This window comes from Pieris brassicae, chromosome 8, assembly GCF_905147105.1.
Source record: "Pieris brassicae chromosome 8, ilPieBrab1.1, whole genome shotgun sequence".
NCBI classification, from domain to species: Eukaryota; Metazoa; Arthropoda; class Insecta; order Lepidoptera; family Pieridae; genus Pieris; species Pieris brassicae.
The window spans coordinates 14,573,486-14,599,050 of record NC_059672.1 but is presented as its reverse complement, the minus strand read 5'-3'; the positions used below and the strand labels follow the sequence as shown (position 1 = coordinate 14,599,050).

General features: G+C 32.4%; 2 protein-coding genes across 2 annotated transcripts; both read left to right on the top strand.

The window, feature by feature from the left end:
• Positions 1-1,143: 1,143 nt before the first annotated feature.
• Positions 1,144-12,440, top strand: LOC123713076 (apyrase-like). Its single transcript, XM_045666568.1, has 11 exons — positions 1,144-1,364; positions 3,720-3,942; positions 4,476-4,673; positions 4,955-5,085; positions 7,794-7,944; positions 8,298-8,424; positions 8,593-8,750; positions 9,220-9,301; positions 9,523-9,681; positions 11,308-11,456; positions 12,144-12,440. Exons 1-11 carry the CDS (start codon positions 1,255-1,257, stop codon positions 12,267-12,269), a joined length of 1,614 nt encoding a protein of 537 aa, XP_045522524.1. The 5' UTR covers positions 1,144-1,254; the 3' UTR covers positions 12,270-12,440.
• Positions 12,441-13,799: 1,359 nt separating this feature from the next.
• Positions 13,800-25,273, top strand: LOC123713799 (potassium channel subfamily K member 18-like). The gene is made up of 3 exons (XM_045667660.1): positions 13,800-14,140; positions 23,161-23,807; positions 23,890-25,273. Exons 2-3 carry the CDS (start codon positions 23,213-23,215, stop codon positions 24,678-24,680), a joined length of 1,386 nt encoding a protein of 461 aa, XP_045523616.1. The 5' UTR covers positions 13,800-14,140; positions 23,161-23,212; the 3' UTR covers positions 24,681-25,273.
• The last annotated feature ends 292 nt before the right edge of the window (positions 25,274-25,565 follow it).

The window sequence follows — 25,565 nt, the reverse complement described above, 5'->3', positions numbered from 1 at the left end:
GAACATCTGTGTTTATTAACCTAAATGTTTTAGTCTAGGTTTGTGTGTGATATTTAATTAATGTTGAGAGATAATATTTTTATTAATATGTATATAAACTTATATTCCAAAATTCATTTAATAGTTTTAAGACGTATTTATATTCAGGATCGGAATTCCATGAAAATCCATGTTTATCATTTTTTTTAAGGCATTTGCATTAATCTTTCTCTATTTTCGACTTGTAATTACTGTTTTTATTATTTTTAAAGACATACAAATCCCTTTTAATATCAAGTCATATGATTGAACATTACTTTAATTATAGGATCTTACCATAGTCATACTGAATACAAAAAGGCTTACAGACAAGAAATAGTAACTGAAATAATAAAGAAACTGTTTTGCTAAGAAATTTATGGCAGTTATAATTCAAAGAATTGTTTAAAACTAGTAATGGCTTATTTAGATTGCGATATAACAAATATAGTGGAAACAATAGAACGTTTCAATTTACGTTTATTGTTATATTTACATTTGGTTTGGATTTTTACTAAATCAAATTCAGTACCTAAAACTATAACAATGTCTTTGCTAGTGCTTATAAGATAAAAGTAGTTAAAGTCACGTACTATTGAAAAGTGTTTTAGAAACTTAAACACAGTACGGTGTCACGGTCATTAGCTAATTATAGATATCATTAAGAATACAATTGAATATTCTAATGTACGTGACTGATATAATTTTGGTAATCATTCTTGTTAAGTAAGATTTAGTTTACCAATTTGAAATTAAAAATATTAAAACACTATATTATAATAAAGAGGCCAAAGCGTTAAAGTCCTAGTTTTGAACTGAATACAGACTTATAGCTCATGAGTCAAATATATTTATTTTGAACTTCATATCAAAAATAGGTGTTTCGCTAGAAGTCAGATGTCAGGGGAGTTAAACGAACTTTGATTTCTGAATACTTCAACCTTTGAAAATGATATTAAAAAGTACAACGCTATTAGTTCTTTAATTTATAAATCAGATGCAATCTTTAAAGAAAAGTTGTCTGCGTTGTACCCTTGGACTTCTATATTGATTTAATATCACTCTATCTCAAAGGAACTAAGTATATATCTGAATGGCGGAGCTGACGGCCTGCACTCCTTATATGCAGATGAATAGGCAAAGACAAATTAGTGTGCCATAAACCTGCCTTTTGACCTGACGCGGGCGCAGTTTATCAACAGATATGTGACAGATGTAACGCGTTCCGAATTAAAAATGTTTCTGGACGTTTTACTGTGTGCCTTATTTGGTAGTGTTAGTGCAAGTGTTATAAATAGTGGAGTATTTAGATTGGATATTGTGCATTACAATGACTTCCATGCCAGGTACAGTTAGTACTTACATAAATATAAAAAAACCATAAATATAATGGTAAAATTAAATTATTGATACTAAACATTGTTTAAATTTTATCGTATTCTGACCTAACGATATTACGCTAACGGTAAAAGCAAGACAATCAGCTGATTGTACAGTAATTGATCATGAATTTGACCTTAAGCATATCAGATGATAATAGGAAAGCTGAGTTTGAAATTTACGTTTAATAATGTTTTTATTATTATGCGAGATCAATTAAAGTGCATTTATTAAATAAGTGTGAAAATCTCCACATTTTTATTAAATATGGCAATTTGTTTTATGAAACTGTAATAAATTCTAATGTTCGTCACATTCCTGAAATCAACGAACTGATTTTAACTATGGTAGGTTATATTCACTAATATTGTATAGTGGTAAAGTTTATGGGACTGTTGGCAGATAAAACCTTTGACCAGCTGAACCGGTTTTAAAAAGTATTTCATCGCGACAAAGCTGCATTGTTCCTAAATGATATTGTACGGATACAGCAAGTTTTATGGAAATGGAGAAAAAAGCGGCAAAACATGTATAAATTTACGTATATCAATCATGTATAGAACTATAATATATGTCCTACATATGTTTGTGCTTATTACTAGTTCTTGTAGAGAAGTGTAAGCTTGGATTAAGTGTTGAATTTCAACTCTGAGGTCATGCGTTCAAATTCCGTTTTCACCGTGCATTTAATACTTTCTCGTACAGTGAAAGTAAACATCGCGAGGATACTGGAATTTCTTGTATCCAAAAATGAATGTCATGTTGACATTGAGCTTAGAAGTTTAATCATCTGCTTATCGTAATCATCAAAGAAAGACATGCAATTTGTGGACAAGACACGTTGGATTGTAGCGCCGCTTGATATTATTATTATATTTTCTTAAACATCTTTTGTTTGCATCTTCAAATATTCTTTGGAAACGACACAATAGGCGTGAAAGACAATGATTGTTAGTAAATACCTAGTGAAACAAAATTCACACATATAACTGTCGCTAATATATATAAAAAGTATTTACTTAAATACATTGTTATTATATAATCAATACGAGAAAATATACAAACAAAAAGTTTTCTTAAATCAAGCCTTCTTAGCTTAATTATTACCAAGTAATAAATATCTATTCAAGTAATAAGCCGTGAAATGATATCTTATTACATGTAAGACAATAGGAAGTTAAAAATGATATACACTACAATTATCATCAGAGATACAAGATTCGACAAGACATATCAAGGACTTGTATGAGGCTATCGGTTCGATTGTATTGTTTTTCCTCATTTTTATTTCCTCTTGCCATTTCCAAGAACAGTCATAGATATGATTTTGATCTGTGATGATAATTCCCTATGCAATACGTTTATAATCACTCGTACTGCACTTGAAACTTCGACCATTATTAGTAGTTTATTTTATAGCTAATTAAATTAATTGTTAAATTAATTAAACGTTTGTATATATATATAATTATTTGTAATCAAATTGTTATTATTTTACCATTGTAATGTAGTTGTAAGAGTAGTATTCACTTTTATAAATAAGCTAGTGCAAATATAGTTATTTTTGTTATACGCGTATTGTATTTTAAAAATGTCGTATTTAATAAAAATAGATTCAACGGTAGATAGTTGTTATTATCTTATAATCCGAAGAAAGGAACACAAAGAAAAAAAAAGCATGTGTGCAATTCACACGTGTTAGAAGTGAAACCTTCAAAAACAATGTTTTTATTATTAATAATATGTAAATTGGACGTTTTTCAATGTCTAAAAGTAGGATAAAACTTTTAATTAAAAAAATAACACACCACGCTATCTTACTAAAACGCTGTAATACGCAGCCGCATACAGTGTACAGTAAGCTCACGTAGTTTTCACATGCACTACACACGTTAAATGCTCAAATACAAGCACGTATTAAACAGTGTGCAATATACATACACACTGACATCTGCTCTCTCGCTCTGGCTCACAAATTACAGGCGACTATGCTTAGAAGACGGGAGTGGGGACGCTACGAAGTATGGCACAAAGAGGAGAGACCGATAATATACAAATTGTATGTATATTTCTGTCTCATTCTTTCCCCTGGCTTCATCCTACACATTTTTGTATTTGTGTCTCTTACCTGTCGTTTTTTCGTTGCATCCGGTTTGAAATCACAACGATTCTAAAGAAGTTTCACTTCAAAAATGAAGACGAATTCAGCTCATAATTATAAATTTTTTATAACTTTTTAACTTTATCAATCTATATTATTATAGTAATAAGTTATTGCATACACTTTTGAGTCGTGTTTAAAAACTATAAATTTATTACAGATTCGAAGAAACTACAGTGCACTACCCAATATGCTCGACGAACGATTCACAATGTCTCGGTGGCTATGCCCGATTGTACCATGAAATAAAGACTCTTTTGGCACAGAAACCTGGGGCCTTGCTACTTAATGCTGGCGACACCTTCCAAGGGACTTATTGGTACACTCTCCTGAAATGGAACATTACCCAGAAGTTCATTAATTTGCTGCCTAACGATGCTCACGTTAGTATTACAATAATTATGTACATTATTACATAACTAATTACTGCGTATACAATTACATACCAATTGTGATAGGTTATTACGATTGGTGTCTTAAAAGATTATAGTTCAGGAACTAATCTATTATTATAAAATTTATATTCTTTGAGCAAAAATAATTTTTACACAAGTATTAATGTAAAAACAAAACTTATTTTAAAATCATCAATCAGCTTTAAACCTCGAGATTTCACTCACATTTAAATCAATATTTTAAATATGCAACAAAATTTACGAATTAAAAGAATGTAACATGTGAAAACTTGTATACCATAATTGAAAACACTTTCTAAGCGCGAAAGGTAAACCATTTGGCGCGAAGAGCGTAGTATCAATTGTTATGGCTAAAAAATTACTTGATTAAATGTCAACTGTCAAATTGATAACATTTAATAAAAATTACCAATACACATAGGTCAACCGTAAAAAATTGTTTTTACTTTTTACTTTAATTATTTTAAACAATAACTATTTTCTAATGAAACAAATTGCAGGCAATCGGGAACCACGAGTTTGATGATGGCATAGCGGGACTCGCGCCATACCTTGCGGCACTCCATGCCCCAGTCGTCGCAGCCAACATCGACACCAGTCAAGAACCAGCTCTCAATGACCTTTATAAGCCACACATTGTGGTTGAAAGGAAAGGCAGACGGATAGGAATCATAGGCCTTATAACGACAGAAACTCAAGTGAGTAAAGTAAATATAATACGCGATTAAACGTAAGCTAGTACGCGCGGTTTGATTATGTAGTACAATATTACTGAAAACTTTTTTAACGGATATAAACGCGATCAAGGTTTTGAGCTACTCTTATGTCTAAAATTTTATCGTTTTATTTAAAAATTATCCGATATCTATTTAAGAGCGGCTGGCATAAGTGTGAGATGGAACGTTGAGATCATGTGTTCGAAGCTTGGATTTTGCACCGATAGATTATATTATTTTTTTAACAATCAGTTAAATTACAGATGTCTTCGTCTCCCGGTAAAGTAAAATTCTTAGACCCAATAAAATCTGCTAAGACAGAGGCTGATGCACTCACTGAGAAAGGAGTTGATATAATAATACTTTTGTCACATTGTGGGTTGGATGTTGACAAGTAAGTATCATTTACATAATATTGATAAATCAGACTTAAATACATTGGAATCATGAGGAAACTATAGTAAAGTTTGTACTAACGCTTCTGTTCTTCTTCGTCACAGCATAACAACAATTGAGACAGGACGATCTGTTTGTCTTGGTCGTCTCTTATTTAGTCACTAGAGTATAAATAGACTGCATATTATTTTAGGAATAAAAGGTTTCTATTTTTAAAAATGACCTTAAATCTAGTTTCAAGGCTTTTACCTTCACGAAATTTACCATTGTACTGTATTTGACTAATAAAATGCGGACGTAATATTTGAAATATGTTTTTTTAATAAAAATCGTTTTGAATATACCAGATAAAATATGTAGAAAATAAATTATATTTAAGTTCATACGTTTGACTTATCGTCGATTTAAATGCAAGGACAGCGGCGTGCTTCGATATTTTCCAATAAACCTGTCAAATTACTAACTCGACATGCCAGCCGGGACTCTCGACTTATAGGGGACATTTTAACAATTCACTATTGAAAGGATAATATAAAATCTTCAAGTACACGAGGCATGTTATCTCTTAATTCTGTTTATTTTCGTTCTATTACTTGTTAATTTCTTTAACCTAATCAGAATAATAATAATTGTTATTATTGCAATCACTTATATAATTTATTCATGGATTGAAAATATGTCGGTTATAAAAGGTAAGTAAGTTAAGAGTGTAATTGCATCAGGGACTGTAATTGTACCAAGACCTAATAAAACACAGACCACTTAATGCCACTCATTACCAACAATATAAGCGGTTGTTGTACCATAACAGAAACTGTTACAGAAATCCGCGGCCTGAGACCTAAAATAGTGCAACCTCATTGGTTTTTTATACGCTAAAATCAATCAAATAAATATCTATTTAATAACCTATAAGCTAAAATTTAAGGTGATTATTTGGCAGCTAGCCCCAGTGCTGGAACTAATACTTAGTCAAATGAAAAAATAAACACATATTACGACGACATCGTTTAGAACACATCGGTTATATTGACCAAGATCAAAGGTCCCGGCGGGTAAAAGTATTAGGTACTTAATAAAAACGTCATCGGCTGTTACGACTATCGGTTTTTACGACCAAATATGAGTAGTTCCTTCGTCGTTATAACAGATTTTGACTGTAGTTCACTGCACGGGTCCCAAATAAAGGGACTTATTAGGATAGTTTGTACAGAATCTGTAAATATTCAGTAACAGGAGCTGCTTTGTAAAATCATCAATAAAATTTATGATAGGCTGACCATGACCACAACCTGGATTCGCCTTAGGATCAACCGCCTAGCAAAAATGTAAACAAACTTAGCAACAAAATAAGGACCAAATTATAAGGATAATATATAATTCACCGTTTTCATATTAACACATGATTCTAATTAAAAAAGTACCACTATGTTACACTTGGAAATTAATATTTTACGGAAGGTCACACTTTGTTTAAATGCCTTTAGAATCAATTTCGTTACGGAAAGATTTCAATGTAATGTGTTGAATTGTGACGAATCATAATATTTTTATTAAATACTAGCTCATTGTTGCTATACTGAGTAATTAATTACTATTATTTTGCTTTAATTACTAAAGAGATTATCGTAAGATATATGATTTTAATTTCTTAATGACTATGGAATCACTATTACTATTGATCATTAAGTAGTCGTTAATTTATAGATCAAACAACATTGGCAAATCAAATTAACTACGAGTATTAACGGTTTTGAACTCATTTGACTTTGACGTTATTAAGGATCCGTGACATAATGACAATGACAGCTGACATTAACGCCATTGCTCCCACTATATATGTTTCCCTATCATATATATATATATATATATTTTTTACAATATTTTTAATTCTCTGCCCGTAATACAAAGATTGAAAGGTTGATTGACATTTTCACGTTTGATTCATGGAGGCGGTTTATTAAATTGTTTACACGTTAAATTATGTATTTTAAACTGCCCCAAAACGCACTGTTTGAGTTAAATTCCTAACTTGTTTGGAGCTTTTTCATTTTATAGCTTAGAAAGTACCAGTCTGTGCGTAATGCAGATACCTAAAGATCGTTTTCTACCTAGAGTAAAACATACCACGATATGAGAAAATATATATTTATTTGTGTATATAATACACACATACATATAATATAGCAGAGTTAGCCTAGTGGCTTCAGTGTGCGACTCTCATCCCTGAGGTCGTAAGTTCTATTTCCGGCTGTGCACCAATGGACTTTCTTTCTGCATGCGCATTTCATGCGCAAACATCGTGAGAAAAGCGGTTTGCCTTAGACACAAAAAGTCCACATGGCATGCGTTAGGCACAGAAGCATCACCTACTTGCTTATTAGTTTAACAACTGATCATGAAATGGATACAGAAATCTGAGGCCCAGAGCTAAAAAGGTTGTAGCTCCATTGATTTTTACAAAAGAGCAAATTCCATTATTTGTTATGGTTTAGATATGATTTAGCCTTCTTTTATTTGTTTTCAATGTTGCATCTTTTAAGTTATTGTATATTTTATGCTTTTTTCGTTATGTTAGTGTTACACTTAGTCGAAAAGTTGCTATAATGATAGTAAATAATGATATTTAAGAAAATACTTTTTAAACGGATTCTTAATGTGTAAAAGCCATGTTAACAAAAGACAATACAATGATATTTATTTTAGGAAAATAGCAAAGCAGGTAGGTGAGAATATAGACATAATTGTTGGTGGTCATTCGCACAGTCTTCTTTGGAACGGAGAATCTCCGAGTCACGAAGAGATTGCAGGGCCTTATCCTGTTATTGTTGAGTCGGAGCTACGGCCTGGACATAAGGTTAATTCTGTTTCTTATATTCTAGTTATTTATCCGAGGCCGTTAGGTTAGTTAGGCCGATCAATTTTAGTTCAGATATTATATAATCTATATTATTGGAGAAGATAGGTTCTTCTTGATACATATACCGGCAAACATCTTGAACCAATGTTTTTGCCTGCGTAGAAGCGATTTTTAGGTAGGTAGGGGGGGGACGAATGGTGGTGCGCGGCGGCGGGAGAGTGACGTGTCGATTGCGTGATTAGAAAATCAGTTGACGACTGACGTTTGTGTCCCGCGCTTCGCAAACTTTCCCCCACTCCCTTGTTTAATGCTCAAGATGTTTTTTTCATTTTAGTTTATGTTAATTATAGATTCCTATCGTGACTGCATCAGCATTCACAAAATATGTTGGAAATTTGACAGCGTATTTTAACAGAAACGGCGATTTACTTAACTTCGAAGGAACGCCAGTCTTTCTTGATAGAGATATTCCTGAAGGTATTTCGTAAATAATTATTTCCAGATAAAGACAATTAAAAAGTAAACCACTTTACATAGTTAAGAATAATTTAAATTAAAAATAAATATTTTTTCTAAATTCAAAATTCCAGTTAATTTCGTATTTTAAGATGCGTAGATATACTAAACTCTATTGTTTTTTTTTAGATCTAGCTATAAAGGCCTTGTTAAAGCCTTATCAAGAACAACTCCACTCTGTTGTGAAAGAAATCATTGGAGTAGCAAATGATAACTTAATCATGACGGAGTGCGGTGGGCAAGAATGTGCCATCGGAGATATGTTTGCTGATGCTGTGCTAAGTGCTGTAAGTATTATTTAAATTGTAAGTAATCCTTGGTCTCTATTGACTGGTTACAAATTGATATTCTAGCAATCCTTTTTCTCTATTGACTGGTTACCAATTGATATTCTAGTAATCCTTGTTCTCTATTGACTGGTTACGAATTGATATTCTAGTAATCCTTGTTCTCTATTGACTGGTTACAAATTGATGGTTATGAAACCATCAATTTGTAACCAACCAATGAATGAAATGAATTGTCACCCAGATTGAACTTTACTGATTCACATTTAAAATAAGTGTTTTTATTTATCTTATACTATACGAACTACAATGGCCTACAGCGGTATTAAAAATTATTTTCTTTCTACCGCCCATTTCACACTTTCAATGGGCGGCCATATAATTAAAATTAAGTAACGATGAAGCAAACATTGTATCAATGCTAATATTCTCACCGCCTATTAGAAAACCTAATTATTATTATTTTTAGGGAAAAGAAATAGCAGATAGTAATTTGACACATGTAGCATTTTTACTTAGGAACACGATACGAGGATCTCTTTCCAAAGGAGGTATGTCAATTCATATTGCTATATTTTAAGTAACTTAACGTTGAATTGTTTTTGTACAACCAATTAATAAATTTATAAAGATCTATGTAAATTTTATTCGACCATAACAATTAATACATAATCTGTGTCCAACGAAGTCAAAATTTTAGAAATGAACGTCTTAAATGCTATATCAAAATTAATAAGCATAAGGTTATTTCGATATATTTGCTTTCTTGCAGAAATATCGAGAGGAGACCTAATCAACACCTTACCATTTACAAACGATATGGTGACGTTCGTTATACCTGGTAAATACATATTGGAGGCATTTAAAACATGCACAACCAGCGCGTGGGTGAGAAAGCCATTCTCAGGACCCTGGTTACCGCAGGTAGCAGGTATGTTCTTCATTTAAATGTTATCAAACTCAAATGAAGTAACTTTCTAATGTTCAGTCTTTATCTTTACGAACTTAGCATCACGAAGGTCCAGTCGATTTACCTTTAAATAACATATTTATGTCGCAGTAAAGTAGTCAAATCAGAGAGTTAATTGAATCTCTAGAGAATTAATTAAAAATCGATATTCAATCAAGTCGCTAGTATTTTGATTTAAATAAATTTATTGTCTAGAGATTCAATTAACTCTCTGATTTAACTACTTTACTGCGGCATTTACACATTCTGTATAAATGCGTGTCTATAATGTGCGAATTATACTTTGGATACTAAGTCTTTTCCTCAAAAATGTACTTACTGTATGACCCGCTTAGATAGGGGTACGATTTCAGGGAACCCTATGCAACACAAACTTATGAATTAATTCCCCCAAAAAAAAGTAAAAACCTTCTAGGAAACAGCAGTATGTTTCTTACCTAAATATTGTATGTACATTGTACATATTTGATTTTATTCTAAAAACGATTACGTTTTATTTAACAAGTACTCGTTCGTCATAAAATAATAATTTCCATACACAAAACAATCTTTAGTTAAGATAGGTTATACAGATACCGGCAAACTTCTTGAGCATTAAACAAGGGAGTGGGGGAAAGTTTGCGCAGCGTGGGACAGCAACGTCAACTGATTTACCAATCACGCGATCGACACGTCACTCTCCGGCCGCCGCGCACCACCGCCCGCCGCCAATGATACCAAAAATCGCTTCTGCGCAGGCAAGGACATTTGTTCAAGATGTTTGCCGGTATCTGTACTATTATAACAAATTTGAACAATGCAGAAAATTATTTGATGTCACCGACAGCTGTAGTTCATAGCTTGTCGAGCGCCGCTTTTTCACAGTCATAATGCTACGAACGGTTTTTACTTCTTACATTAAGTTTAATAACGTGACCCAATTTAATCAAACGTAGACCTATTGAAAGTATTACAAAGATACATTTATTTGGCTACACGGCATACATTAAATATAGTTGAGATTTATTGAAATATTCTTACGAAAAATATTCATAAACAAATTGTTATACATTCGGCACACTTGAACTTAGCTATATTTACGTCTCGGTGGTAGATATTCTTTTCATCCTACGAACGAATGAACGACGACAGTATGAACGAATTTGCAAGGCTATTCAATTTACCTCAATTTGTTTGTATGGAAAAATGGATTTTTTAATTATTAACGTTTTCCTTGTACTTAGACTTTAATATGCATATAATTGGCACTGATATCCTTTAAATAGAAAAATAAATGTGATTAGGTTTGAAACACGTTGTATAGTAAAAACATCCTTTATTATGTTATGTCCTAAAGCAACAAACATGTTAAAATGGGGTAGATCAAATATATATTTTTAAAAATACATACACGTGTGTATATTACATGATACAACCAGTGTCATAACAATCGAGTAGCCCGCAATATTGCAGGATATTCAGTAACTTCCGAGTTTTGGTGGAAAATTTTAGTATCGAAGAAGTCGTGCTGTGGCCGTGTATTAATATCAACATAAAGTTATCTTACTATTCATTGGTTTAGTATGTATTTTTAATACAATATTTCAGGCCTGAAACTTACACTGAATTTAACTGGTGAAATACCGGAAGTGGAGGTGTTAGTAAAGGAAGGTGGCGATTATCAGCTGTTAGACCCACAGAAGGAGTACCAGCTCAGTACGATAAATTTCGTAATTAAGGAGGGAGGAACTTTTGACGTAAGTATTTACACGGCACCAAATGATTAATGGAAACCAGTATTTTTTTCTTTTAGTTTATATGCCTTCGTCCCATTGATACTTGACCAAAATTAAAATGATTTATAATAAATGTTAATGACTTTTGATATAGTTCTAACGTTGGGTTAATATTTATTAGCTGGCATTTATTATGAAAGATTTGTAAAACATTACAGAACGTAAATTGATCCTATAGAAATATTTACAGATGCTAATTTAAAGAAAACATTTAAACATAATACATAACATACAAACGGATTGAAGTTATGTATTATTATAAACTTACAATTATTTTACATATTTTTTTTCCGACGTTTCGCGTGTTTTACAGCGTGCGTGGTTACCGTGACCATTGAAAAAGTGTTTTCTTTAAATGTGTAAAAGTAATTTTAATGAAATACAATACTACATGCTAATTTGTTGAAATCGCGATGTAATGTTTTAAACTATTAGCCATATTGCCTAATAGTTTTAAATATTACGACTATAACTAATGAACTAATTTTAATACATTCAAGATATAACGTATACACATAACCATTATGTTAATGACACATAGTAAATGTAATGATAAGGTCAATCTAATCTATTTATAGAGTAAAAAAAAATAAATGAATGAAAATATGTTTTAGAAAGTTTCAAACAAATGAAAAAACATTATTTCAGATGTTACGTAAACATGGACGAGACTTCAAGATTGTCGGCAAGGACGTTGATGTCGTTGAAAAATACATAAAGAAAATATCACCAATCACACTCTCTCTTGATAATAGGCTCACTGTTATAAATTAAATAAAATTGCTTTTTTTAAACAACTGTTATATTTAGAGAAATGTTCAAGAATTATCTATGTAAATATCTTAAACGGTAATTCTAAAAAGTTGTCATAGAATACACACCTAGCAAATTTTATAAAACGGTTGTATATTTCATCACAATATATTGTTTCAATGTTATCGCTTATCTGTCGTGTTTTGTTGTTGTCGCTAACCTGATCTGCTTAGCAATCATGTTTTGTCATCGAAGATTTGCTGAAGTGGCTGAATATTATCATTGTTAAAAGTACATATAGTTTCTACTTTATTCACACGATTATAGCAAATCGATATTTTGAGTCTCCAAAGTAGCCATAGTAAGCCAGTTACAGCGGTCGGTTGTACAGCCGCTGATTGTGATTATAAAACTTTATGGCTTGTGAACATGAGGCTGACCTTAAGGCCTTGTTCACATGTAACGCGCCTTAACGCAGGTAAACTCGCGATAAAATGTATAAAGAGTTCAAATAACAAGCGCTAATGCGCGTTGCGAGTGCTCGTCAATCTGTTTCGATAAAGCTTAGAAAATGGACGTAGAAGAAGCTATTACTTGTGGTTATATAACATATGTTCAGGATATGGAAAACAAGTCACAAAAAAACCTGCTTAACAGAACCGTCAAATGTTTCTGCAATTGCGCTAATACGTCAATTGGTTTCCTAAACAATATCTAGTGAATTTATTTTTGATGTCTTTGAACATGGGTTTTAACTTGTTTTTCCAGGTAAATTTCGTAATTTAATATTTTTAATCCTAATAAAAAGCATGAAATATAATACGCACCTGTCTCCCACACATTTAGACAAGGCGGGAAAACTAGCTTTTAAATAACTTTATCGTAGTTGATTGACCGCTTTATCGCAGTAAGAGGCAAGGCGATCTAGATCGAGACAGTGCCCTGCCTTGAGAGCTCTACTTGAAGAGGTTCTCTAGAGAAACCTGTAAATTGCACTCATGAAATAAAGCATAAAACTGTATGGTTATTCTAATCTTCTTCTACAAAAATAAAAATTCTCGAAAAATAAAGGTTTCGAACGGGTACACTATACTGTTTTTCTCCTACTTGCTATAAAATAAAATGTTATATTAAAAAGTGGTAGAATTCTGCATTATTTTATTGGTTAAATAAAAGGGTTTGTGGTCCCGCATGAACCGCGATACTTTTTTAAAACTTGAACCACCATGAAAAGTTCGACAATGAATTCGAACGTGTAAACTATAGTAATAGGTAGTGATAACATTCACATGGTTAGTTTTTAACTAAATATCTTGAAATAAATTGTTCTAATTTTTAAATTATCTGATATAAGTAACGAATGTGAAAATATTTTCTGCTTAATTTTTTTGACGTAAAGTATTTATTTATATACAAATCATAATACTACAGATATTTCTGAACCCATTTGATGACTATGTAGAGAACTGTATTGAGACTCGGCCAATTAGAAAAATTATTTGAATTAATTTTACGTTTATACTCTATGGTGTCTTACTGTGAAAAATATTTGCAAAGCGCATGTGTCAATTAAATAATAAGTACGCATGCGTCAAAAATGAAAGATGGCGGAAAACACGACTAGTGTGTGGCGATTTATTTGAACTAAAATTCGTAATTATAAAGAACTGGAGACTAGACAACAGTTATATTTAAATACTAAAACGCGTTTGTGAAGACTATGTTAACGTTGTGAATTATAATTGTGATGACAGATGAGAGTGACAATTTGAAGATGTTACAGTTTCTTACATGATTGATATGAAATATAAATGGAACAAGGGAGATACATTTAAATATGGAATGAGAAATTATAATTATGATTAAAAAACTATGCATTTGTCAGAGGCCAGGTAAGATTGTTTTGCGTACCATAAACTCTTTAAATCATCAAATTTAAAAATAGAGCGTTCTCGATTATCTTCTCGTTTGCATTCGTTGAACGAAAAAACCTAATTTCACTGTAATATACATATCAACCTAACACTGAAAATTTTCAAAAATATTTTCATTATTCAAAGTTAGCTGAATAATTTGTATTATATTTTACTGCTACTACGTATTAACCTCTAATTTAAAGCAAGCAAATTAAATAAACAAAAAATCAAGAATACGTTAATTTACATAATAAAAGATTTAGGATACGTAAAACTACAGTTCCTCTATTATACAGGAAGCGCATAAGTATATCTTGAAACTTCACGATATGATTCTTATTTATATTTAAATAAGACATTTAAACCGTTATATACCTTTTTAATGCAATTTCTTAACTCTCTTAGTGGAACGTCATACGCAAAATTTCAAATGTCCTGTATAATCTATAAGCAAATTTAAGGCTGGCAACGCACTTGCAATGTGAGTGTCCATGGGCGGCGGTATCGCTTAACATCAGGTGAGCCTCTTGCCCGTTTGCCTGCTATTACATAAAAAAAAACTTTATCAAATATTATGGTAAGGTTAGATGAAGCTTAGAACATTCTCATTTAATTAAGGCACTGTGAAGAATGGGCTTACAATATACGTAATCTAACGTAGTAAGCCCAGCGGTTGACGAAGTACTCGGAAACAAAAGACTCTTGAGCGAAGTATGGCCGCGTAGGCCGATAGTTACGTTATGACATAGCTGTCACCCAGGAGCAGCAAAACTAATATTAACCACTAGCTTTTTTATATTGTTGTGGTTTAATTAGCATACGCATATGCTGTTTTATATTTTAAATCTCATAAATTGAAGTCAAAACTTTGTTATAAGATAACCTTTCATTGTTTACTCAGCGCACGGAACGGAATAATTTTTCCCGTATTTGAAACATTTTTCATTGATGCTGCGCTCCTGTAGGTAGTAGTGTCATGCTATTTGGCCTCCCTTGATAAATGGACAACACATTTTTTTCCTAATTCTAGCCAGTTGCTTTTAAGATGAACGCGTTTTTATCAAACTAACCCTTGAGCTATTAAAGTATCAATTTTTAAAACAGATTTTTATGATTATAGTGCGAGGAGAACTTACGCATATAAGGTACATAAATTTATGACTCATAATGAGTAAGCTTTATGTTTAACTTGCAACAGGATTACGGACTAATAACACAATTCAAGTTTTCATCAATTCATCTACAATTTCTATGATTCGTAAAATTGGAGACTTTAATGAAATCAATGGAAAATCGATAAATTGAAGTACCTAATAAAACTAACCTTCTAATAAATAAATGGCTATAATAAATTAAATTTATATACAGCCAGTTTTACTCGTACTATTATAAAATGTAACTAACATTAATAAATGTATGGGTGAAAGATTTTCATACATATATTAATAATCTTACGAGATAGGGGATCCATTAGAAAACACCGTAGATCTCATCAAGTGTTTATTTTCCAATAAATCAACGAGGAATTTTTTACACTAAAAAGACCCAAATAAAGCGAAAAAATACACCAATTAAAAAAATACACACAGTACTTTTTCATTTGTCTTCACTATTCCACACATTATCACTTCGATGTTAGTCTCTTGGTATCGCTCTCGAAACTGAATTAATTGTTCGCGTTTCGGTATATCCCTGGGAATAATCTTGAACGATGTTTGAGAACTCTCTAGGCGGAATTGCTACTGAGTAGCGATTGCACAATTCTAGAACGTACGTACTATTGTCTCTTTCGCACGTTGTTCTGTCCTTGTGGCACGGCGTTCTAGAGTGTTCAGTCTGGCTTTCAAAAGGTTCCGATCTTCCCTCTCTCTCATGTATCATTTCGTCCTTGTCCCACACCTAGAATATTCGGTCTAGAATATTCCTTCATCAAAGAGGTATAACTAGTCCTGAAAACGCCCGAAAACGGGTTTTCTGAAAACTGTACCACTGTTTGTACAGTTTTTGTTTTGTACAACTGTACATATGTTTTGAACCTGCCTGAAAACAAATTTCAGCCTCTTGAAAACGAGGGTAACTTACACAAATTACAATTTTCTATTACGTGATAGACAATCTCTTGAAACGGCCATTAATCCCATTTCAGCTTACTGAAAACGTTTTAACTTGAGGAAAAATCAAGAAACATTTCAGTCACCTGTCTTAGAAAAATTTATTAAGAGTAAGGAATTAAGTAGTAACCTCCATTTGCAACTGAATGTTTTAATTTAGTTGATGATTTATATGACTACTGTAGAATCAATAATTTGATTGATACCACTACTGTTGTACGTCAACCAAAAAGTCTACGACGACGGAGTAGGAAAATTATATTACTAATGTCCTTTGCAGCGGTCGTGGTCAGCAAACTTTGTTCATTCAGTCAAATTGTGTGTAATTACGTATTGTTATGGATAGAGATGGTTCAGTGCTTTAGTTACAGAAGATAAATAATACTGATTTAGTAAGTTAGAGGTAATGTTTGCATTGACAGATAATTTATACCGGTGCCGCTTTAGGCAAATAGATGATCAGCCTTCTGCGCCTTTCATTTTTGGGGCTCAGGCATGCCGGTTTTCTCACGATGATTCGATTCAATGTAAGGGCGTTAATGCCACAGTAAATTCAATGATCTGTGATTCGAACGCATTACCTCAGGTTTGACAGACGAACGCTCAATACACTGGGACAACAATATATGACAGCTGATTTAGTTTCTTTTATATTCAAATTACCTAGTATTTCATAGATATAGTACTTTAATTAAAAACAAGTGACGAGTGTTATTCAAGTAAAAACTTGATTTAATTGACTTGATCGAGTGCAGTATCGGGTGTAGATATAACGAAGCCTTTTGCATATTCCAATCTATGTTTGTTTGAAGAGGAATTTAGTTGCCTTTTTAACCAGTTTTTCTTTTATGATTCGTAGCGTATATTTTTTGTACGTATTAGCATAGTTTCTCCGTCTGTAGACCGATATTTGTAACGCTTTAACCGATTAAAATTACCATGAACATGGTCGTTCAAAATAATGTTGTGTGACGATATAAATAGTGATTGTCGAATTAACCGATTTGAATGATGACTCATAGTTACGTGGCTGTTCCATGTGTAAAATAGGTTTATTTGAATTTTCTTTAAATTAGCTTCATGTTCATTGTTCAAAATAAATAATTTGTAGGCTTACGATTCATAATCGTTTAATATTGTTCACTTAGGAAACAAGTGAATTGTTATTTGACTGAACATAGCATTTAATTATTGTAATTTACCATTAGAACATAATATTAGAAGGTTTTAATAGCTAAGAACAACTTCCCACGTCGCAAGGCAATAATGGTTCGTTCTCGATTCATATGCGAGTATTGCAATCGCAAAAACTGCCTTCCGCTTCAATTGGCGCATCGCTACCCAGAAACTACTTGAAACTTTAATAACAGTTTTAATTTTCACTAAAGTCAATAAAAGTTGCTTTACCTTAGAAAATAACAGCTTTTGAGGAAGAAAACGTTTTTAAACTTTTGTGATTATTTCGGACGCGATTACGCGACTTAATGCGAAAGAAAAAGCGCAGTACTCTTGGTCGTCTTCTATGGTCTGTTTAGTTTATCATTGATCGATTGTAGGTCTATAGTAGAAAACTTTTTTTCTTTCAAGTGCTTCAAATTTTGAATGGCTTGATTAGTTGTTCACTTTTAATCAACGATAATAAGTAAGATTTAAAGTACAAATCCGTAAACAGCAACGACTATACTCAAGTCGTCAAAGTCTCAAAACTATCTAAGTCTCAAAATTGATAATGAAACTTGATAAGTTTTAACGTTGTCAATAGCAATTTTATCCTGTTGTATATATATTATTTTGGTAATGGTTCATGTACATAGAATTTGTTGTGTATTTAAACATTTAATTTGACAATTAATTTGAGATGTATTCTTTTAAATACTTTAAATTAAATCGGAAATTGTAACGGATTAAAATCTCTTAGAAGGTATAAAGATTAACAAAATCACTGAAATAAATTACAAATCCCTCAGTAAAAAGGAAAATTCACGTCCCGCTTACCTGGCGCGGACATCGCGACGATACCAAAATCCAATTCCAAGTGTCGCCACCGATAAAGATTTTGCATAAATCAGTGATATAATCCAATATTACCGCGTTTTAGCCTCCTTCCACGCCTAATGTTCCCATTGAAATCTCTATTCCAATTTAAATGACTTATTTCATTACTCTGCGTACGCCCGAATGGATTTCAAGCGAGATTCGTGAGCATAAATTTCCGAATTGATAATAAAATTTTAGTAGGATATAACGGGGCTTGTTATTTTCTATCAGCCATGTAATGGTGTGCTCTGTACAATAATTATGCTAGTGTTAATATCTCACTTATATTAATTAAATTTTACTTCGTGAATGGTTCCTAATGGTCTACTCTAACCGAAACAGACTTTCTTGTAAACACAGTTAATACTAACACGTAGAATACTTGAAGACAGAAAATAATATTCTTATTTTTTTTTAATTTGTTGAAATAGGATTTTTTATTCAGAACAAAGAATCCCGTTCTGTGATATTTTTTATATTAACTTGGGATTATTGAGCCTGCTTGTCCCCCTGTCCCTCAGCATTCGTGGCAACATTACCAGCCTTTAATAAGATGTTTTTTTTTTTAAAGATAGGTTGAACCTGAAAACCTGAAAGGCAATTCCACCACTAACCTCGTGAAATCTTCGTGATACAAACTATTCCATTACTCCGACTTAATAATCAATTCCTGTATGTTTCCAAGCAAAACACTTTTTTTAAGACTAACCAGCGATCGACGTTAGTAACTTGCATTCACAACCTCTTTAATTTGAACGTGAAAAGGATTAAGTGCGTATTGTTTGACTTTGTTCTATTTCGTTTCCTGAGTCGTTGATTTATCATGATTGGCAATAGTAATTTATCAAATCTTATTTTATTACCCTATTTAAATTAATTTTTATTTTCCTCTCGTTTACGAGTACATATCTTTGTATATCGATTAGATTAGATAGTATGTAATGTTATTACTTGTAAATGTCTAAATATTCCATAATCCATAATAACACGTTTCATTACTTTACGTGTAACAAAAGATGAAAGTACGTGTTACTAAGGAGAAGAGGAATCAAACATTGTTATCTACTTGTGCGATATCATTTTATGAAACTTTTCTACACAATAATATTTTTCAAGTAACCGCATAACGGATTTAATGTGGATTTTATTTTGACAACTATATCGTCCTTAAAATCTATTTGAATAAAGCTTATTCCTACTATTTACTGTTTATTATACTGTTTCCAATATAAATTATATTTGTGTTGGATAGTAAACTTATCGAGGCTTTAGGCTATTACGAGTATATAATATTAAACTAAACGCTTCATTATACTATACTACCTAGAAACCAATCTAACACATAGTGAGACACATTTCTTGTAATAAATTCGAACAATAAAAATGTACGTGCACTAATTCTTAGTCAGGAGGTACATTTAGAATCGTGTTACTCCTACAGAAACTAATAACAAGATGCCCCCGAGTTTTCATAAAGACGTTTTCCCATGTAGGAAATACAATCCTGCTAAGTGGAATCACAGTGATAGTTAGCGACTGTAATCACGTCGACAAAGTTTCTTGTTTTCCAACTTGGGGGCACTTGTGTCGCAATCCAAAGGGTAAAAACAGAGTGTTAGGAAGTTCGTTTCGCGGCCTTTATTAGTTTTGGTCTTCCTCCATCTTAGTCACTACGGTTTCGCTAAAATTTGGAATGTTTAAAATCTAGTTGTTTGGAAATGTCACCACATTTGACAGACTAAAAAAAGTAAGTCGTTGATTACAGTACACTTAGTATAGCCATAAATACTGAAACAAAGTAAATAAAATCTATCGCAAGTAACGTTTATTACTTTTACAGAGTATTAGTTTAATACATAAATATAAAATCATATAAAAGCTTATTTGAAGTCGTTTAAACGTTGAGGCTAGTTATCAATAAAAGCACGCACTCTTTCCATCGGAAAATTCTTCATTACCAATCGTACTGATTGTTTTTTAAGGGACTCCAAATTATCATGGCGTTTAAAGCACGCCGTACTCTCTAAAACTGACCATAAATCATAATCCAGCGGATAAAGATCGGGAGTAGACGATGGCCAGTGAACTCCGAAACTTTCATTTCAAGACCGCATAGACCGAGCTTTATGACCCGGTGTCGAATCTTGCTGGAAGGACCATTCTTGGTTATTAAACACGGGGCTTCATTCCCTTCTCAAGAATGGTTCCTTGATACACTTGGGCTGATGTTTAGATACCTTTTTCATAAAAGTATTACTCAGGCACTCCTTCATAGCTAATACCCCACCAAACCATCACTGTAGTCGGATAGAGCCCACGTTGCACTCTGTCGACTAATTGGAAAGCTTATTTAGAGCTTTGAGCATAAATATGGTCATAATCATGGAGTTATCTTCATCTCCTGAGATAAAATCTTTTGCTTTCGGACAGGATTTCTTCGAAGTTTTCCCTTACTGCTTTAACCACCTTTTTCAAACGAACACTACGTGGGCGGCCAGATCATTTATTATCACAAACAGAGGAGGTCTCGTTGTACCTATAAATAGCCCGGTATGCAAACATTTTACTCCCAAGCGTATGGAGAGTTTTAAAAATTGCATTTGCCTACTTTGTGTAATCACAGCGATCCGGTTGTCTATATCACCACACTCCATTTTAATATTGCAAAATATTGTACAAAGTATTGGCGCTAAAATCAGAAAACCCAATGAACAATGATATAAAAATTACATTCTAAATTCAAATGTAATATTTTGTTAATATTCATTTGTAACAGTATTTATGGCCATACTAAGTATGTATTTACAATTAACTTTTATTATTTATATAAAATTTATAATTTGACGCTTATGCCTTTTTTGGAGCTACCATGCTAACATGAAATTGGGTGCAAGGATGTAATTGTAATCTCTCTCAAAATCTCGTCCTTCGATGCATTTCAAGAATTCAAGATATCATTCATGTGTCGATGTAAACGACATCAAAGTATATTAAAAGATGTCTAGACATTAATTCCACATCGGTGCGTTTAATTTATCTATTCCAATTAATAGATTTATCTTTACTCTTTTTACTCATGTCCTAAATGTATTATAGATAGATAGAATGAATATAATTCTAACAATACACTATCACGAATTCATTTAGAAGCTTTCATTATCAATACTACGTTAAGTATTTCATGAGTTTCACCGCATTCCGTACAAACAATAATATCAAATAGAATTAAAGATTGGTACAGATAATATATAAATAGTTATGCAGAACATGATTGTCTGTAGGAAGTAGAGAATCGATCATTATACAATTGTATTCTCTTAGTGGAAACTAACCAAAACTTCCACGTACTTGGGTCAAGTTGTAGCAAAGATAATTATACATTATGCTGCACTTAGTCGGTTTTGCAATTCTGAGAATGTGCTATGATTAAATTTTCAACGCAGAGTTACGATATTGTTTGTGGAATTTTATTGGTACGTTCATACTGTTGTTATTTATTGATAAATTAATTAAACAACTTTATTACATATATTTTTAAAATCAATAAGTGACCTCATTATTTATTCATTTCGTCCATGCGTCGGGTTGCCTCTCTCCCTAAAATATGGCGAGGGGGCCGATGGTTGGCCATGCGTCATACTCGCGAACTTCTTGTGGTTACTGGTCGTACTTGAATTCGTGTTTGATGGTAGTTATTTTGACTACGTATTTGCGTGTTGTTCTCACGAGAATGTAAGTGCGTGCCTATTTTACCATACCTCCAGCTGATAGAGGACAAATCTTTGTTTTTAATTTATTTTATTATTATTAATTACTTAAGCTATAAGGGTGCAGCTCCTTACAAACGTTGTGAAACACAAAAACATGGCGATTAAAAGGAGTGGCGGAGAGTTTATTACCTGTTCTTCTCTTCCGTTCTACGCCCTTGATTTGAGAACTGACAGTAAATGTAAAATTAGAAGCATTTTATATACATTTATGTTTTTGACGTTCATAAGTGTACATTGTGTTACCTATAATAATATATGATTTTGAATTGAATTATATTAATATATACCAATTTTAATAAATTACTTCTTGCAAGTGTGATTGAAAAGGCAATAATTTATTATAATGATTTTTAATGGGTAATGATAATTTTAACTTGGCGTTTATAGTCGGTTTTTGTCGTCCGTTCTACCTCCCTTGATTTGAGTTGTGAATGTGAATTTAGTTATTCTTTGCGTTTATGCACATTAACTAAATTACATTTTTATTTATATTTGGCATCGAAAATGTTCGTAAATTTTTGATTTGGTACTAGATATACGTTTGAGTTAAATTCGCCACCATAATATTCCTGTTAATAGAAAATTCACCTTTTCTCTAAGTAGAATCAAATTTAAGAAGCTTAATAAATTTAAGCATCGTTCATGTTTTTTTGCGAAATAAATTTTAATATTAATAATGTAAAAGACGATTGAATGAGCAATGTATAAGGGACATCAAAGATATTCGAGATTCACCAATATTCAAAATGCTTTGAATTATTTCTTCTCTATGGTAACGTGAGACACGGTTTCATGTGGATTATTTTCTTTGAGAAAAATGTGTTTTCATTTACGAATTATACTGGGCTAAATCATTATTCTATGTGACGTGAAATTACACTTATTTTGTTAATATATTAATTGCATAAGTTTAGTGTTATACATACTTTAAAAGATAGGACGTTTATGTTATGCGATCTATTCTTGTCTATGTTCTATTTTTACCTACCTCTATCAAATAACATACGTTGTTATTGACTTATACACGTATACAACGTATGAAGTATTTTATTATTTAAATTGTGTTTCATTGTTTCAGAATTCGCATGTAAAACACACCGTAAACAATGATCTCAGAATAAATTAAAGACATGGACAAGACCAAGAAAAAGAGTCAGGTCAATGGAAAATACAAGAAAACTAAACCAGATAATTGTGACGATACTGTAACAACGTGCTGTTTTTGTATAAAAACTAAAAAAAGTAAAAAGAAAAGCCTTATAGCTGGATGTATTACAAATCTCGGAATATTCATAGTTCTTCTCATTTATACATTATTGGGGGCATTTATTTTCTTAGCTATCGAAGGAGAGGCTGCTAAAATACACCAGAAAACGTTAGCAACTACATCTTACCAAGCTACTGAAAGTAAGAAACCTATTACCCTGTCTAAAGTAAATAATAGCATCGCACAAGCATCAGCTGAATTAAGATCACAAACTGTAGAGAGTATATGGGAGATAACGGTTTCACTAAACATATTATACAAAGAAAATTGGACAAGACTGGCAGCTCAAGAAATTGCAAGATTCCAAGATAAATTGGTCGCCAGAGTAACTGCAGATGTAACTGAACAATATGGAGGTGCAAGAGCTTTGGAGTCAGCCCCGGCTCTTGTTTCAGATGACTACGAATGGAACTTTTCTAAAGCATTTTTATATTCACTAACTGTTCTTACTACTATCGGTGAGTATTTTGCTATATGTTAAATTTTAACAAAGAAAAATTATATATGTTTGAGTTCTAATCTGTATATTTTTTGTTGCAGGCTATGGTAGTGTGGCTCCTAAAACTGCATTAGGCAAAATAGTCACTATAGGATATGCCGTTGTAGGTATACCTTTAACACTTCTATATTTATCCGTGGTTGGAGCTCTCCTATCTAGATTAGCCAGAAGCATATTCAGTAGAACTCTGTGTTGCTGTCTTTGTGTCAAGTGTGGGTACTGCTGTCTCGACGAAAATACAATCACATCAAAAGAAAGGAAGGAAAAAGTAAGACGAGCAGAAGATTATAGAACTCAAACCTTGCACCTACAAGAACCTTATTACGTTCGATCACCATCAGGTACAATTATATCAGCATCCCAAGCTAATAGCACAAGTTCTATAAAAGATAAAAATGTGGGATTAAACTTTCTCAGAGATTGTGATTCTATGAGTTGTACAGATACTGATTCAAAGGTTTCTCTAAGTGGTTTTTCAATTCTTGCTCCAATTTCTTTATGCCTAGCTGCTATTTTCACTTATATTTCTTTCGGTGCCCTCATTCTTTACCAGCTGGAGGGTTGGAGCCCAGTAGATGGAATCTACTTTTGTTTTATGAGCTTGAGTACAATCGGTTTCGGTCACTTAGCTCCTGGTATGACTCAAAGAAACGGTGCATCATCAGGAACAGTTTGGTTCTGTTCCATTTACATTATAACTGGTCTCGCTCTGACTGCTATGTGTTTTAATATACTTCACGATGAAATAGTTCATCGACTGAGACATCATGAAAAAATTATGAAGAGTGCTACTCAAAAAGTTTTGACACCGGAATTCCTGCAAAGATCCTGACGGGATGAGAGTGGGAACTTAACTGATGACTCAATGCTTTCTTCAGACGGAGAGGTATTACCAGAAGTTTTGCACCACGTTTCTAGGTCTAAATTTAATGGCGGTGCGTTCCGTCGATCTGTATACACATTGAAAGAGGAGCAGGAATCCGATAGAACAAGTTCTATGTAGGCAGTATTCATTGATACCAAAAACAACATCATAGATAACAATATTGTTTTTTAAGCATAGGTTTTAACAATTAATGGAATTCAGAGGACTGAAGTGTTAATGACTATTATTGTATAAGCAATTAGTGCCAAAATAAGTATGTATGTAAAACGGATGTTACTTACAGAGAGAAGTTTTAAACAAGAACTTAACATTAATGTGTTGTCTTTTAGGGAATTGATTTTAATACACTCTACTGAACATTTATGTAAAAATAGGAAATAAATCCTTGAACTATTTAAATATTTTGCAATATGTTAGGCTAAAATCACTTCACATTTTTTAATCTGTTACGGAATTGATTTTCATGTGTTTTGATAGTTTAGGAGTTTAGTTGAGAGCGCGTGCGGTTTTTATTACATGACTAAAGTCATTTTTGTGCAATTGACACGTAAAAATAATAAACTTTTAAGAAATAATTTTTATTTGTTTCATTATTTTCATATTAATCCCTTATTTGTACAATGTAACAATCTAAAACACTAAAACATACGTATCTTTGACTTTTAACACTCATTAGATATTGTGACAGCAATACGTTCTTGGGGAAATCCATCTATAGACACTCGCGCCAGGGCAACTGTCCGGGTGGCGCAATAAAAACCTGCCCCCTAAAATCCAACAGACCCATCAACTCGCTACGGGTGGCATGATAACAGTTTTCCCTAATTCGTG